This window comes from Pithys albifrons, chromosome 3 (assembly GCF_047495875.1).
Source record: "Pithys albifrons albifrons isolate INPA30051 chromosome 3, PitAlb_v1, whole genome shotgun sequence".
Lineage (NCBI taxonomy): Eukaryota > Metazoa > Chordata > Aves > Passeriformes > Thamnophilidae > Pithys > Pithys albifrons.
This window is the reverse complement of record NC_092460.1, coordinates 30,029,203-30,044,015: the sequence shown is the minus strand read 5'-3', so window position 1 is coordinate 30,044,015 and position 14,813 is coordinate 30,029,203. Positions and strand designations below refer to the sequence as shown.

The window sequence follows — 14,813 nt, the reverse complement described above, 5'->3', positions numbered from 1 at the left end:
GAGGAGCCTGGGGGGGAGAAAATGGAAGATAGTTCTCAGAACTGAGTAGAATAAAGTCTGCATCTTCTAGGAAAGTTATGCATATGTATGAGGAGTAGTGAATATGCATGTTTTGACTGCATATAAGCAGGCCTGTGAGCACAGACGGGTGTGCGTGTCTTTGGAGGAGCTATTCCCCATGCACCCAGTGCTGAAATAAATGTGCCCCTCTATAACCTCTTTGGTTGTAGAGTCTTCTTGCCAAAGATCACAAGTCAACCACAAAGAACAGAAGGTTTGACCACAGCCCCACCCACAGGACTTTGCACAATAACGGTTAATAAGGTATAAAAGGACCCTCATTTTGAACCTGACTAGGGGATGAGAATTCAACACAAAATTTGTAGGGACAGGTTGATGTCTTTGTCTTCCTTGTATTTTCGTAAGATTTGTGTCCTTGACTGTGCTGAGTGTTTTCAGCTTGTGATTGCAGTTGTATTGTCGGTGCTGTAGCTGTTCTGCAGCTTATGCATGTATTGCTGGCGATCCAAAAGAACCGTTGTTGCATGTAACAAACTGTAGTGCTTGTGAACCTGACTGCCTCTTTTGAATGCAACTGGGCCTATTGTTGACAGACTGTTGGTCCACCTGTTGTTGGGCCTATAGTTGATGTTTTTGTACCCAGAAGTCTCTGCTGTTAAAAAGTGTGACTGGGCTTTTATAGTATAAAGTGATACACTTTCAGTCATGTTTCCAGGCCAGCTGTGTCAGCTCAGTAGGCTTTAGCCCAGCAGCCTTTGATAAGTTATCAGTACTATCACTTGTTGATGGCTGTATCAGGAACTTCGTCTGCTGTATTGTCACCTGTGCTAGTTTCTGTCCAGAAACATTTTTTACATTCTCAAAATGTTTAACTTTGGGATTGGTAAATCAAGTATTCTCAGCTTTCAACACCAAAACCAGTGTGATTTCCCTTCTCCATCAATCACTGATAAGTTTTACAAATAGGGTATTGTTCAAACTCTTTTACCCCCACTGAGGCAGGTGCTGGGACCCATTGGGGTTGTGAGCTGACCGGCTGGGGTTGTTAAAGGGAAACTGGGTGCAGGTGAATATTACCTGTTTTTGCAATTCTCTGAGATGTGATGAATTTTGGGGCTTGCAGGTTGACAGGGCATTAACAGTATGGGTCACTGAGGGTAGGGGAGGTACTTCTCAGAGTACCCAAACTAGGGCAAGTTTGGTTCAGAAGTACCAGGAGACACAGAAGGTCTGGTCTATGAGTAGTTCTGTTTGTGAAAGGAAAATAGCTAATGCCTCATAGACCTTTGTAGGACTTTCTAGTTAAAACTTTTCTGCAGCATTGGTAAATGAATTCCCTGAGTAAGACTGACCCAATTATTGGAGTGAAATACTTGTAAAGGGATGTACTACTGTCTAGTGATTATCTGAAGTAATCTGTATGTTGCCATTCTTTGTGGTAACTTACTGCATTCTGCTTATCTGACATGTACCTGTAGTCCTATGAAAAACAAGTCATGTAACTCGGAGATATATGAACTGTCACTACCCCAGCTGGGCAGAGTTCATGCAGCAGAGGCTGTTACTCTGCTGCTCATTTGGTACACAGCTCTGCAGCTACATAGAGTAGTAAACTGCGGCTGTTCAGACCTGACTAGAATTGTGTTTGAGTTACACCACACTGGAGGTTAGAACCTCCCAAAAATTGCAGATTCTCACGCTGACTGACTTATGGACGTCACACTTGACTGACCTTGGGAAGGGCTGAAGAGGCTTCTGGAACAGCAGTCCCATCCATTGTGATCAACTGAAGGCAGAATTTTCACTGCCCATGAGGATACACAGATGATGTATTCATGATGGCATCTACCTCGAGATGGGAAATGAATGTAGCTGCACCATCAGTGCCACCTGATAAAGATCATCAGGCTGGGACTTGCTCACCTGGGGTGCTAACTGTGTGTCTAATAAGTCTGGGTAACCAAGGGCTAGGGGGTTTCCAGATGATGAAGTGGTCGGAGGGACATTTGAGCCCTTGATAATACTCTGGTGGGAGAAGGGGCAGCATGGGGCGTGTGGAACAATTGATACGGTTAAAAATTTGAGGACACTAAAGAGGATAAAAAGCAGCTGCTGCTCCCTGGATGGAATGGGATGGATATGCCCCACAAAGATTCCCTAAACAATGGTAAGCACCTGCTGCAGGGGATGGAGTGGAGGAAGGAGTAGTGTGAAGGCACTGGGGCCACCCTCCCTAGAAATCCCTGCAGGGAGGGGAATGTGGTGATACTTTGTAGTTCAAAGACTGTGCCATGCCTGTCCACTCAGAGAGAGATGCCAAGGACAACTACCTTATTAAGCACTTATGACTAAGGTAACTCAAGCTCCACCTAAACCTAAAGAGATATTATAAAAGTAAGTTGGAAATAAGGGGAAACCGAAGGAAGACCACCAAACTACTGGGATCAGTCAACAGGCTGAACCTGTCTTCCCCTGCCTATAGGGGAGCCTGTTGGGTAAGAAAACTCACTCCATGCATGATAAATGCTGTAATTAGAGCTTGTGCTGTTTGTAGTGTTAGTAGACTTATTTAAATTGGTTTTTGCAGTCAGGCACACTCTCACTGAGGACCTATGATCCTTATTAACCTGTCACAATTTGTATTAATAAGGAGTGTTATTTGGTAGAGTGTTACAGAGTGTGTCCTTTACAGGTAGTAGCAGTTGCTGATGGCTGATAACACATTGGAAAGCTCACTGAGGAGTCTCCATGCTGTTGGCTTAGCTCCCCCCTGAAAAGGGCAGTCGAATCACCCTCCAATCCAGTGAATCTGTTCAGTGAAGGGGCCTCTTACGGAATGCTGATGGACTGATCAGACCAGAAGGGTTTTGGCTTCCCTGTGGCACTGACAGGCAAATCAGTAAGGGTCAAGAAAATGTCCCCTAAGGGTTGGGCAAGCCCTCTCCCACTCTCTAGTGATAGGAGGTTGTTGGGAAAAGCCAGAAAAACAAGTATTGGGACTTTGGGCTGCACCAAACAGGCTTTCCACAGTTGAAGCCTCCTTGGGTCAGGACCTTTTGCACAGGCCTGGGGGGATTGTGACTTCCTGGACACAAGGGCGTTTTAATGGTAGCAATTGCTGTGTCTTCTCAGAGGAGGCAGGATGACATGATGAACTAACTTTACAAATAGTGGGGATCATGTAGTGCTAGAACTGTTGCTGTTGATGTTAATGAGCTCTGAGTAGGCCAGGACTCTTTAACAGGTGGGTACTGTTGGGCCTCAGATGGATGACAGACTTAATAGGACTGCATCTGGCACACAGGGGCTGCATCTAAAGAATGATTGATAACCAGCCTACCTGTGCTTAATCCTAACTTTGTTGGACTGGCCCAGGAAATAGTCAAGGAGCCTTGGTCATCTCAAGGCCTTTATCTGTGAATGTATGCTAGTGATAGCAAAAGATTGTATTTTCCAGTGGAGTTTGTAGGTGGATTCCAGGTCCTAAAGGAGGGCCCAGATTTCTGGTTCTGAAATTCAGGTAGTATTTGCCTATCATATGACATATTTACAATTCGGGTTAAACAGCTCACAGTAACAGATTTGTGGGAGTGCTCATGTCATTTGGCTAGGCTTTATGCCTGTGGAAGAGCACACAAAGACACAGTTTTGATGCCTCCATTCATGTCATACTCAGTTTTAATAGCTGGTCTGATTTGTAAGTCCAGTCAGTCTTCAAGAAGGGAGGAATTTGACATATGATTCTCTGAAATCAAATTGAACCAAACATTCTTATCCTAGTTGTCTTGATCAATTTTTCTTTTAGAAATCCACCTTTAGGCAGCTTCCAGCCACCTGTCATGCTTTTCCTAGACAGATACTGCTATTGCAGGGACCATGTGGTCCTCCAATTTCTCCAGTCACCTCAAGCCTTCTAACAGACGGTGGCAAGTCACAGAGTTGTATCTATTCCAGCCTGAAGTGTCCTGTTGGGCTTCAGATATTTCTTGCTTATAGGGAAATAACTTGGGCTTCAGCTGCATTCAGATAGTGCATAGCATTTCTAAGACCATGAGCTAAGACAAATAGGCAGGGGAACTTTCTCTTCATGCTTTTATCTTTCTGACTTTCTCTAATGAAAGAAGGGAACACGTAGTTACCTCTGTAAGAGCATCTGGCACCCACAGGTGGGGCAAAGCCCCGAAACAGTTGCCTGCTGCAAGGCTGAGGGCAGTCAGGATGCCATGTACTGCATCTGTCTATTGACATTGGAGTGGAGGGACTTGATGCAGCCTAGTTGAGCTAGATTTGGAATATAGGAACAAACACCGGACCAACGGCTTTAGGGATAAACAGTTTATCTCAAAATACAGTCACAAATATCAATCGGTAGTATACTGATCTGGATAAAAATGATAGTAAAACCAGTAATTCTCTAATACCAGGCTAAACTTAATTCAGTAAATCCAACTTAATCCAAATCTTAATACTGAGGTCTGCAAAGATTTGCGTGAGTGAAACAGAGCAAAACCCAAAAGAGTTAACATAAAACATAGTTCCTGAGACTAAGCTATAAGAAATTTTTAGATAGAAACCAGATTTGGGAGTTAACCAAAGATGAACTTAGGGTTTGTCCAGGATAATGCTGCGATGCAAAGATATGCTCACACTGTCATATAAGAAGACAGGTTAAGGACATAAGGGAAATAAAAAGTACAGAACACACTGACATACAGGAAGAATAAATAAAGGAGATAAGGAGTTTGAGTACAGAACCCTGGCACAACCTATCCTGAAGTCAGCAGAAACCAACAGAAGTTGAAAAGTTCACTGAGGATGAGGAGCCAAAATACAACCCCTACCAGATGAAGTTAGAAGATCTCCCACCATAATAGTCCTCAAAAGGATGACTCCGCCCCTAACTCCTCCTGGACCCCACCTGCTATGAATATTATAATCAAGTGTTGCAATAATATGAATATTCACATAGAAATGATGTAATCTCTCACAGAAATTGTATAAATACTCTGACTGTACACTGATTACTTAGGAACTCTGTTGTCAGGTGCAAACCGGGAGTTCCCCAACGTTATTTTAATAAATACCTTGCTGTTTAAGGACTACACTCTGTCTCTAAACAGTTTTATTACACCCTTTTGGGCAACATAAGCATGGATATCAAGCAGACCATTAGGAAACAGGGTAGGGGTTCTTCAGATGAACAACTCCAGCCAGTGCGTTATGGGGAGTTAAATTTTTTTCTGGTCTGACTGGCTTTTATTGTTGAGTTGTGATGTCTGTCTGGACTTGCTGACCAGGCATCACATCCCACCTCTGCTCCCTTCTGTGCTGCTCCTTTCCTTTGTGTGCTCAGAAATATCTTGTAATGCAATACTAAGCCCACATTTCCACCCCTTCCTTGTGTGAATCAATGTGGAAAAATGTGGCCATAGTGACCTGGCTGTGAAAAGCCAGGACTGATGTCTGTTCCACCCCCACCCACCACAAGGGTGTGAGGTACAGAGAAGAGTTTGTTTGGGGCATCTTCTTTGTAGTTTCTCTTTGAAATGGGAATACTGGGTTCTTTTCAGAAATTGTGAAATCTCACATGACTGAAACTGAAAAAGCAGAGGTGTAGAAGGGAGAGCTTGTAGGAGTGAAACTGGATCTTGCCCCAGAGAATTGATCTCTTCTGATTGTGCTTCAGAGTTCTGGTGGGAAGATATGAAAGTGGTGCAACAAAGTGCATTGCAGATGTTGTAAGACATGCATATTTTATGAGGTGGTGTGCAGAGCTCCAGTTTGCTCCTGTGCATTCTACTGACTCAAAACCACAAAGTCAGATCCAAAGCAGCAGAGGTCAAGCAGGAAGGGTTGCCCCAGCCATGCCTAAGGGTAAGCCCAGCAGGAGTCTCAGGCAATAAAGAAAAGCGAATGGGCTGGATTAGCAGTCAGGCTCCATGTCTTCTGAATCAATGGGACCCTCTACCCTGGCAGCTCAGTGATCTCAGTACCTTTGGTGGGCATGGGCTGGGGTTGCATCCCGGTGCAGTTCCCCTTCCAAGCATGATACCACAGGTCTCCTTTAGGGGACGAGTGCTTGGAGCCAGCTAGAAAGAGCTTTTGGCTGCCAAAACCGCTGTTGTCTGCTGATGCCCCTGCCCTGGATGGCCTTTCTGAGGGACTGAATCTCCCTTTTGTTCCCAGGAGAAGCAGCCACCCACCACTCCCTGGACTCAGCCCATGACAACCATTCTCTGCCAGTGCTGCCCCAAGCTCTGCTTTGCAGTGAAGAGCCTCTTTGTGTTAAAGCAGGTAAACCTCAAAAGGCTTCTTAAGAATTAATGTAAATAGCAGAAGGCAGCAGAGCAGGCTTGTCCAAATCCCACACAAGGGACCTTGACTCCGTTCATCACAAAGTGAGGGACAGGTTGAAATTCTCCTCACTTTACTCAGATGAGAAAGTGAAGTGGGCTTGCTGTCACTGTAATTCTTCTCTTTCCTGAATGCTCAGAGATTTCATTCCTTAGTGACTTGTCTTTTGTTGTAGGTTTCTTTAGATTGGATTTGGGTAATCTCCCAGGTTCTGAGGACCCCTTTGTTGTCTTCAAAAATGCATTGATTACGTGGTGTGCAACAAGCCAAGTGCTGAGTCTTACACTCTCCCTATGTTTTTTTCCCTGCGTAAGTGTTTTCTGGCTCCAGTGAGCAGGTGTACAGACTTTAATGTTAAGGACAGCGAATCTACTATTAAATCTGTGCTGGAGTGTCTTGCCCAATCCAACAGGTCAAAAGCCTGTAACAATTTGTTCTGTGTATTAGGCTTCATTTTTTTTCCTCTGTATCTATTTTCCTAGAGGAGGGCCTCTCAGAAAGAAATAATACCAAACACAGCCAATGAAAATTGAGTTTTTTCCATTAGAAAAGAATTTAAATGTTTTGTATACATTAAGGGTATTAGAAAACTGAAGGAAATGTAACTTTCCACTGTTTGGGTGTTGTAAAAAACAGGTAAAAATTAATGTATACTTCACCACATTATTAGAAGAGACTTTTACTAACCGCAAATTTATTTATTTATTTTGTTGTATTTGAAGGTACAATTGAAATTTGGTCTTCTTGTCTGAAAACTCTAGCCTATATTTTATTCTGTAGGTGTTTCTTATGTCAGCTCTTAAACATTGCTCATTGTGCCATGTTGTACAAATACCTTGGGGTTTTTCCCATTGTTTTTGGATGAGAAGGTAAATATAGCAATCTCTTGTTAAATTAAAAAGTTGAATAATAATAGAATTAGTAGAAGAACACAAGGATTTTGTTAGTCATTAGACAATCAATAGAATTGTTAGTTGCTGCTCATTTTGGACCTTAACTGTATTCAGGGAATAATTTGTGCAACTTGACATTGACAGCATTGGTGTTGATGGGATGTGCCGGTGGGGTTGCACTCCTGCCTAGCAGTTAAAGTTCAACAGTTCTGTTCTTAATAAGTGAAATAGGTTTTGTTCAAAAGATTAAGGTTGTAACCTTTTCAAACTTTTTTTTTTAGCATTTTGGTTTTGCCTGAAGAAAAAGAAATCAAGAGAAGATGGACTGGAATGCAGGAGCAGTCCAGAATGCTAATGCAAATATGAACCTGCAAAGTGAAGGAGCATATCGCACTCAGTTGCTTTCTAATGGACATGCCTTTCCTCAGACAAATGCCAGCTCCTCTAAAAATGCATGCACTTATGCTGAAAATAACCAATTCGTATATCTGCCAACTGTCAAGGTTTCCTTTCCTCTCGTAAATGCTGAAGGATTCAAAACTTCGGATCAGGCCTTACCAGGAGCATCTGTAACTGGTAATAATTTTTTTATGTCAAAATACTCAGTTAGACAACATCCACAGATGTACATAACAGGTCAGAAACCTCCCATTCAGCAATCACCTTCTCAGGCAGAGATGACTCAAACTTCTTGGCCAGCCTCTAATGCCTACAATTATTCCTGTAGAAATGTACCTCCCCTGTCTTCTCAAATGAATGCTGGAAATAACATAAGGAGTGTACTTCAGGACCCTCATTATGTTGCTCCAAATACTTACACTATGCAGCCACAAATACAGCAGCAGAATTCTATGAGATTTGCGGCATTATATCAAAGTAGCACTCATTCCCAGAATAATTCTGGGTCTCTTGATACATCTGGGCAACAAGTCCAAACCCAAGTATTTCAGTCCAACACTCAGTGCAAAGTTTCATACTCACTGAATCAAAATACTGGAACAAATGTACAGCTCCCACAATTTCAACCAAGTCAAATGGGATCGGAAGATCCTAGAGGATGTTCTGCACCATCCTTGTTGCCTGCTAACTGTGCTTCAAGAGCTGCAGCAGAGTCTTCAATAGGTGTGCCACAGGAAGTACAAAACATACCTAATGGGTACTCCCTTAGCCAACAGAGGAGCCAACTGGATCAAAAAAATTCTGGTTTTAACAGTATTCAGCAACACTATCAGAAGCAGCAATCTGAAGAAGTCAGTCAATCAGTTAGAAATGTCTGTAATTCAAGTGGAAGTGTGACAGCAAATAGGTCTTTTAATGAAATGACTGTGCCATCTCCTAGCATTCCCAGTGATCCTTCAGTTCAAGAAAGCCAGACCAGTAGTTTAATAAATGAGCCTGTTAATTCTCAACTTTCTTCAGCAGAAGCAGATGAAAGAAAACGTATAGAAGACAGACTAGCTTGGGAAGCTGAGAGGCTGCACACTATTAAACAGAAATGTGTCCTGCTTGAGAGGTTTCATCATTTAAAAAGAAAATTCTTAGCAGCTTCGCAGCATGACAAAAGCACTCTCACTTCTCCTCCCAGTTATGAGTGTACTCTTGCTAATCATCTTCCATGGGTGCCCAAACAAAACATACCACATTTTTCAACTCAAACAATGTTGATGGAGAATCAGACACTTAAGATTTCACATGAAGAAAGAAAGAACAAAAATCTTGCCAATGCTGATAACAGAAGATTAGAGGGAACTCAAAGTAACCCCCAGGTGTTGCAGGGAAGCCCTTCATCAAGCTTAGCTCCTATTCCCTCCCAGAGCAAACTCCCAGCTCAATTAAATAATCCCGAGAGCATTGCCACCTTGGAACAACGGGATGTCTATGCCTTGGCTTCTTCTCAAGAAACTGCAAATTCCTTGAAGAATGCTTCATGTTTTAGCCAGGCAGGTAGCACTGTCAAAATTGCATCAAAGAGTGTGCAAATTAGCCCTGAGAACTCATCGTTTCTTCAGTTTGTATTGAGCAGCACAAATGTATTGAAAGAACAGACAGCTGGTGCTACTGCTGATAAAATACTGACTGATCTCCTGTGTAATGAAAAACAGATGGTAGATACATCTGTTTCAGGTGGAAGCTCAAAAAAAGACACTAGTGAGAAGAACACAGAAAGTTTGAAAGGTGAGCAGACATCTGTGGTTCACACAAACTCTTCTGTGTCAGAAACAGCTAAATCTGGTGAAGCTAAATTCCAGAATGAGGTAGCTCAGAAAAAAATGCCATTTGCTGAAAATACATCCTGTAAACAGGTCAATTGTACTTACTCTATGGAAGAGCTAACTGCATGCCTGAGCTTGTGGAGGAAGCATTCGTCAGAATCTGGAAATACGCAAAATAAACAGTCAAATGAAAGCCCCACAGCAAATCAGATTTCACCCTCCAGTCAAAACTCAAAAAAGAGAGAACAAAATAATGCTCTGGTTAGTATGAATGAAGCAGTTTTGCCTGTAACAACTACCTCTGTAGGACAAAAACTTGATACACTGACTTCCAATGTGATGAAAAATTTTGAACCTCAAGTTGCAGTTGTCTCTCCTTTAGTACTTTCTGAACAGAGAACACAGAGTGAGCAAGCAGACAAAATTCCAACATCTGAAGGTAAAACCTATCCAGTGATTGACTTGGAGAGCACATGTAGCTTGGAAGAAGCGGTGAAAAATGGTTCAAGTGTGGCAAATACTGACAAAGGAGCAATAGAAAATGCTTGGTTGTCACCCAGTGATTCTGTTCTGGAACAAAAAGTGGACTCACATTTGCAACAGATCAAATTAGGTAATGAAAACAGAAGAGTAAAAACCAATGTGAATGGAAATGATTCATATAATGAAAACAAAAGGCCAGTTAATCAATCTGCACAAGACGTCAGAGAAAATTCGCAGCTTGGGTTACAAAACAAGGCTTCCCTTCCTGAATCAGGCACAAATTTTTCTAGTACAATCTTTCAAGAAGGTGTAAGAGATCATAAGCAAACTGTGTTAGAGACAGGAGATACATCCACAGCTGTGTTGGAAGATCAGATGTTTTCTATTTCTAGTGTATGTTCTCTTGTAGAAGGTAATAAATTTTATAATCCACAAATAGCAGGCATATTCAGATCAGTCTATGAGACACATACATCAGAAGGAAATGGATCTGATGCAGGGAAAAAGGAACAACATCTGGACTTGCGTAAAAGTGGGCTGAGCAATGCCACTCCCCAAAGAGAGAGCTTGCTGTTAAAGATGTTGGGAGAATCATCAAGCTGCGTGAGTAAAGCAGATAAGGTTTTGCATGGTAGCACAACAAGTAATTTGGATAAAAAAAGCTGTGGCAAAACTCCTAAAACAGTTTCTACCTCAGAACAGAAAATGTCATTAGAGACATCCTTCAAACATTCTGAAAATGACTTTGAAAATCTTGCTAACATAAATGGGAAGTTAGCTCAACATTCACTAGATTCCTCTGTCAGCGTAACTGGTGAAACAAATGTGCCCACTGTTCCAGGAGGCCACATTAAACAAAATTCCATGCCCACTAAAAATAGCACAGAAAAAGAGATGAACTCTTTTGGAGCAGGACCTAGTAAATATCTAAACAATCAGCTGTCTGAACTAGTGAATGAGTTTCCATATGGCATTGAAAGTGCTGATATGCTAAGAAAAGCACGAGCACAAAATCATTCTGTGGCTGAAGTGATGGATAGTCAAGCTCCAAAAAAGATGAAAAAATGTGACAATTCCTGTTTGAAGGACACAGTAAATCAGATAAAAATTTCAGTTTTAAGCTCTGATGAAATTCGAGAACTGTTTCCTGAACACAACCAGTGGCCCTCTAGTGACAGCAAGAGAGCAGTGAGTCAACAACCAGAAAAGGCTTTAGCTGAGGAGAACCTTGAAGGCAATGCTCAGCATGGTCAGAGTCTGGGTGAGAAGAAAAAAACTCCACAAGAAACTTGCAACTCCAGTGCAAAAAACGAGGATTGTTCTTTAACGGGTTTTGTATCTGTAGGATGCAATATCCCACATTCTCCCGGTCAATTAGGAACATGTGGTTCAGAGAAAAATGATTATCAACTTTCAAAAGCTGAAAATAGTAGCTCTTCAGAGAGACAAGAAAATAACAGTAAATCTGATGTTATAACAGAAGAAAACTCTGCAGTGGGAAACCTGACAATTTCTGAAAAAATCCCAAACAGTATTAGCAAAAATAAAGAAGATATTTGCAAATACACCTCTGCAATGAACGAAACAGCTGAGCTGAAGGTGAATGATGAACACAAACTGCCTACAACACAGGAAAATACAGGACCGCTTAATTCCTTTGAAAACCAGGATGCTGATAAATCTAAAAGCAGCAGCTGCAAAGAAGAGCTGCAAATTGATAAAGAAACCCCATTGCCAAGCAAAGAATTTCATTCTGACAGTAAAGAACATCAGACTACCTCCAAAGAATTGTTGGATAAAAGTGGTCATACATTTGCAGACAACATGGCAACGTCATCCGGAAATAAGGAGAGGGTTTTCAAAACTGAGTTCCCTGCAAAAGATAAAACCAAACCAGATTTGACCATGAAATCCAAAACTCATATTCACAAATTTATGAAGTCAGAAACTGTAGAAATTAAGCACTCTGAAGTCAATCAAGGACAAAAAATTGAAACCTGTGAAAAGAACTCAGCTGAAGGACAGAACTGTAGTAAAGAAAAGGAGATGCTGGGGCAAGATGTAGCAATTAATGTTAAAGAGAAAGACAAACTACCAGCAGAAGTAAAACATAAAAAGCTGTATAGTTACCAAGCTGATGCTGTCAAGTTCTCAAATTTTGGTGCTGTGGACTTAAAGTCAAGAAAGACAAAATATTCTCCACATAAGTCTGTGAAAGTTCATCCTTCACAAGAGCAGCCATACAAACGGAAGATGAAGGAAAATATGATTGGGAAGAAAGAATTTAAGAAAGCAAAGTTAGAAGATGAAAGACTGAAACAATCTGAAGCAAAGAATTTTAAACAGGTGGCACATAATTGCATGATAAATACTGACAAAGCTAAAAAATTGAATGGAGAAAATGTCTGGAAACCAAAGAGCTCCTTAGCAGATCACTCTCTGCTTAAACTGCAGAGAAAAAGGGCTCGATCTTCTCCCATATCTAAAAACTACTTTTCTAACAAAGAACGTCGTCTTGATGGTCAAAACAAAGAAAAGTGCTCTGAAAAAATGTTTCCTGATAAAAATCTGCTGTACTTAAATAGAAGAAATAACAGATTAAAGTTACATCTTCAAAAGGAACCAAAAAAACAGTACCTGAACAGAGTTGCGTTTAAACGTACAGCACAGGAACGCATATATCTGACAAAGCTGGAGACATCTCCTGTCAGACCTGTCTGGCATAAGAAGACTAAAGTGTCACAAAACAGTGATTCAAAAAAAGATGCGTCTGTGTCAACAGTTAACAAACCATTCAAACAGGAAGTACTTGAATTTAAACTGTGTCCAGAGATACTCTTCAGAAATCCAGCCAGTGGCGAAGAAAGCTCAGCTGCAAAGAATTCAATGGAAAGAGACAAAGTCGTCGTAGCAGGTATGATGCTATCTTGATTATTAATTTGTAAGAAAAAAGTATGTACTCCTTTTTAAATTTGTGTTGCACAAAACCACAGGCAGTGGAAACACTGAAGCTGAAGGCACAGATCTCTTAGCTAGTTGTCCGACAGACTGTAGCTGTGTCTTAAACTGAAAAAGAGCATGAGACTTCCTTCAATTTTCTGTAAGTCTTACGGGATGAAGTTAGAGTACTTTAGAGCGTGGCAGTTTCTAGTAACTTTGCGAGAAGGCTTTCTAACCTACTTGTAGAAGACAGGTTGGCTTGTTTGTAGAAAGTAGATTCTCTTGGCATAATTACCAAAGGTGATGTGATCTGTATTTGGTATTCACCTGGATGTGTATGAGTCTGGCTGGGCAGACAGTGGAGGGAGAGATCTTTTATGACACAGAGGAAGAGAGAGGGCTTGGGTCTGACATACCCTGCACATAGTCTCCATAAGCTTTGCCATCTTTCCTTTAAGCTGCCTTTTTCCCTTCTCTTCTTCCCTATCCCAGCTCTTTCAGCATCTTAGATGGTGCGTTGTGAAGATATTTATGTCAAATTCTGTGTTTGTACCAAGTTTAAAGTTTTACATACCAGCCCTTGCAGACATTTTCACACCCAAAGGAAATTCCCTCTTGCATGTGCCAGTATATGTGTTGAAACTTCATGCTGAATAGAGACCAAAACCTGTGATACAGGAACTGCAAAAATACATTTTTTTTAAATTTTCTTTTTAGGTGTCAAGAGTAAAAAAGAAGATTGGTTAAAATCTGAACCACTTAAGCAAAAGAAAGTGGAAGAGATCTCTACAGGTGAAATGACTTCTGAGTATCCTGTTTGAAATATAGTTTAAACACTGTTTGCTTTGTTTTCAGTGTTCCTTTACAGTTGCAAACCTTAATAAAGCATTTTAACTTATTCTTTACCAGTTCTGCTGATTAAATGGATACTGCAGAGTAGACATATGGGTTCCAAAGATTTGTGGAGCTTTTTACTGCCGTACGAATATATTGTTGGAGATTATTGAAATTATCCTGCATACATGTGTGCAGTTGACTTGGATGTAGCACTGTAAACAACAATCAAGTACAGTTTCAAATTGTAGGCAAAGACTAAGCTAGCTCTTTCATGCTTTAAAATGTAGGAAGTGATGTAGCAAAATCCAGTGTGGGACTTCAAAAGCAGAAAGAGAATCTTTTTCTAATCTGGCTTTCACAGTACATTAGTGCTGTCCACGCATACATCTATGCTCACAAGTTCCAGAACATGTGTGTCCCATTAGTCTGGTCAAGATGGACACACAAAGGAAAACTGGGGCCACTAGCACATCTTCCTTGTTTCTCTTGATTGCCAAATTGCTTTCATACTTTTTTAGGAGTCAGCTGTTACAATAACAGCGTCTTTCATCTCAGGATCTTGCTTGTTCCATCCTATGTAAATCTTTGGTGAGGTTGCTCCCAACTGTCTTTGTTTCTTTGCTTTAAGTTATCTTTCCAGCCATAGTCTTGTTTTTCTGCTATCTAACAGGAAACAAAATAGTGCATTCAGCATGCTGTAGCCTTGTTGCCTTCTGCTTCTTTTAACTTGTCAACAGAGGACTTGCATGCTCATATCTGTGTTGTGGTGTTGATGCAAGCAACATGTTTTGCAACATCTGCATCTTTTAATGCTGTTGCCTGTGTCCTTGGCCATTGGTCTTTGCCATCCTTTTAGCCCTTGCTCTTGCTGCTTCTCTTATTTTCACAAGTGCACGTTCTCTGTCACACCTTTCTTAATATTCTTCAGAAATCTCCCTTGTGAAGACACCCAAATGGCCATTCTGTGCTTAAAGATGCATTGGAGATTGATTTAAATCTGAGTTGCTTGGTGCTTTAGGAATGACGTTTGTGTCATCCTTCTTCGCACTGGAGGACCTTAAATACCACATGG

At 41.2% G+C, this 14,813-nt stretch overlaps 1 protein-coding gene across 10 annotated transcripts in view; it reads left to right on the top strand.

The window, feature by feature from the left end:
- The window catches only part of RESF1 (retroelement silencing factor 1), a 35,691-nt gene that overhangs the window by 19,647 nt on the left and 1,231 nt on the right, over nucleotides 1–14,813 (top strand). For 7 of the 10 annotated variants that reach the window (XM_071551194.1, XM_071551189.1, XM_071551191.1 and 4 more), the window contains 3 exons: nucleotides 6,208–6,315; nucleotides 7,550–12,878; nucleotides 13,622–13,696. In XM_071551194.1, the coding sequence (XP_071407295.1) occupies nucleotides 7,589–12,878; nucleotides 13,622–13,696 (5,365 nt within the window). In that variant the 5' untranslated portion in view covers nucleotides 6,208–6,315; nucleotides 7,550–7,588. The remainder of the gene's footprint in view (nucleotides 1–6,207; nucleotides 6,316–7,549; nucleotides 12,879–13,621; nucleotides 13,697–14,813) is intronic. The other 3 variants (XM_071551195.1, XM_071551190.1, XM_071551197.1) reach the window with 1 other exon arrangement.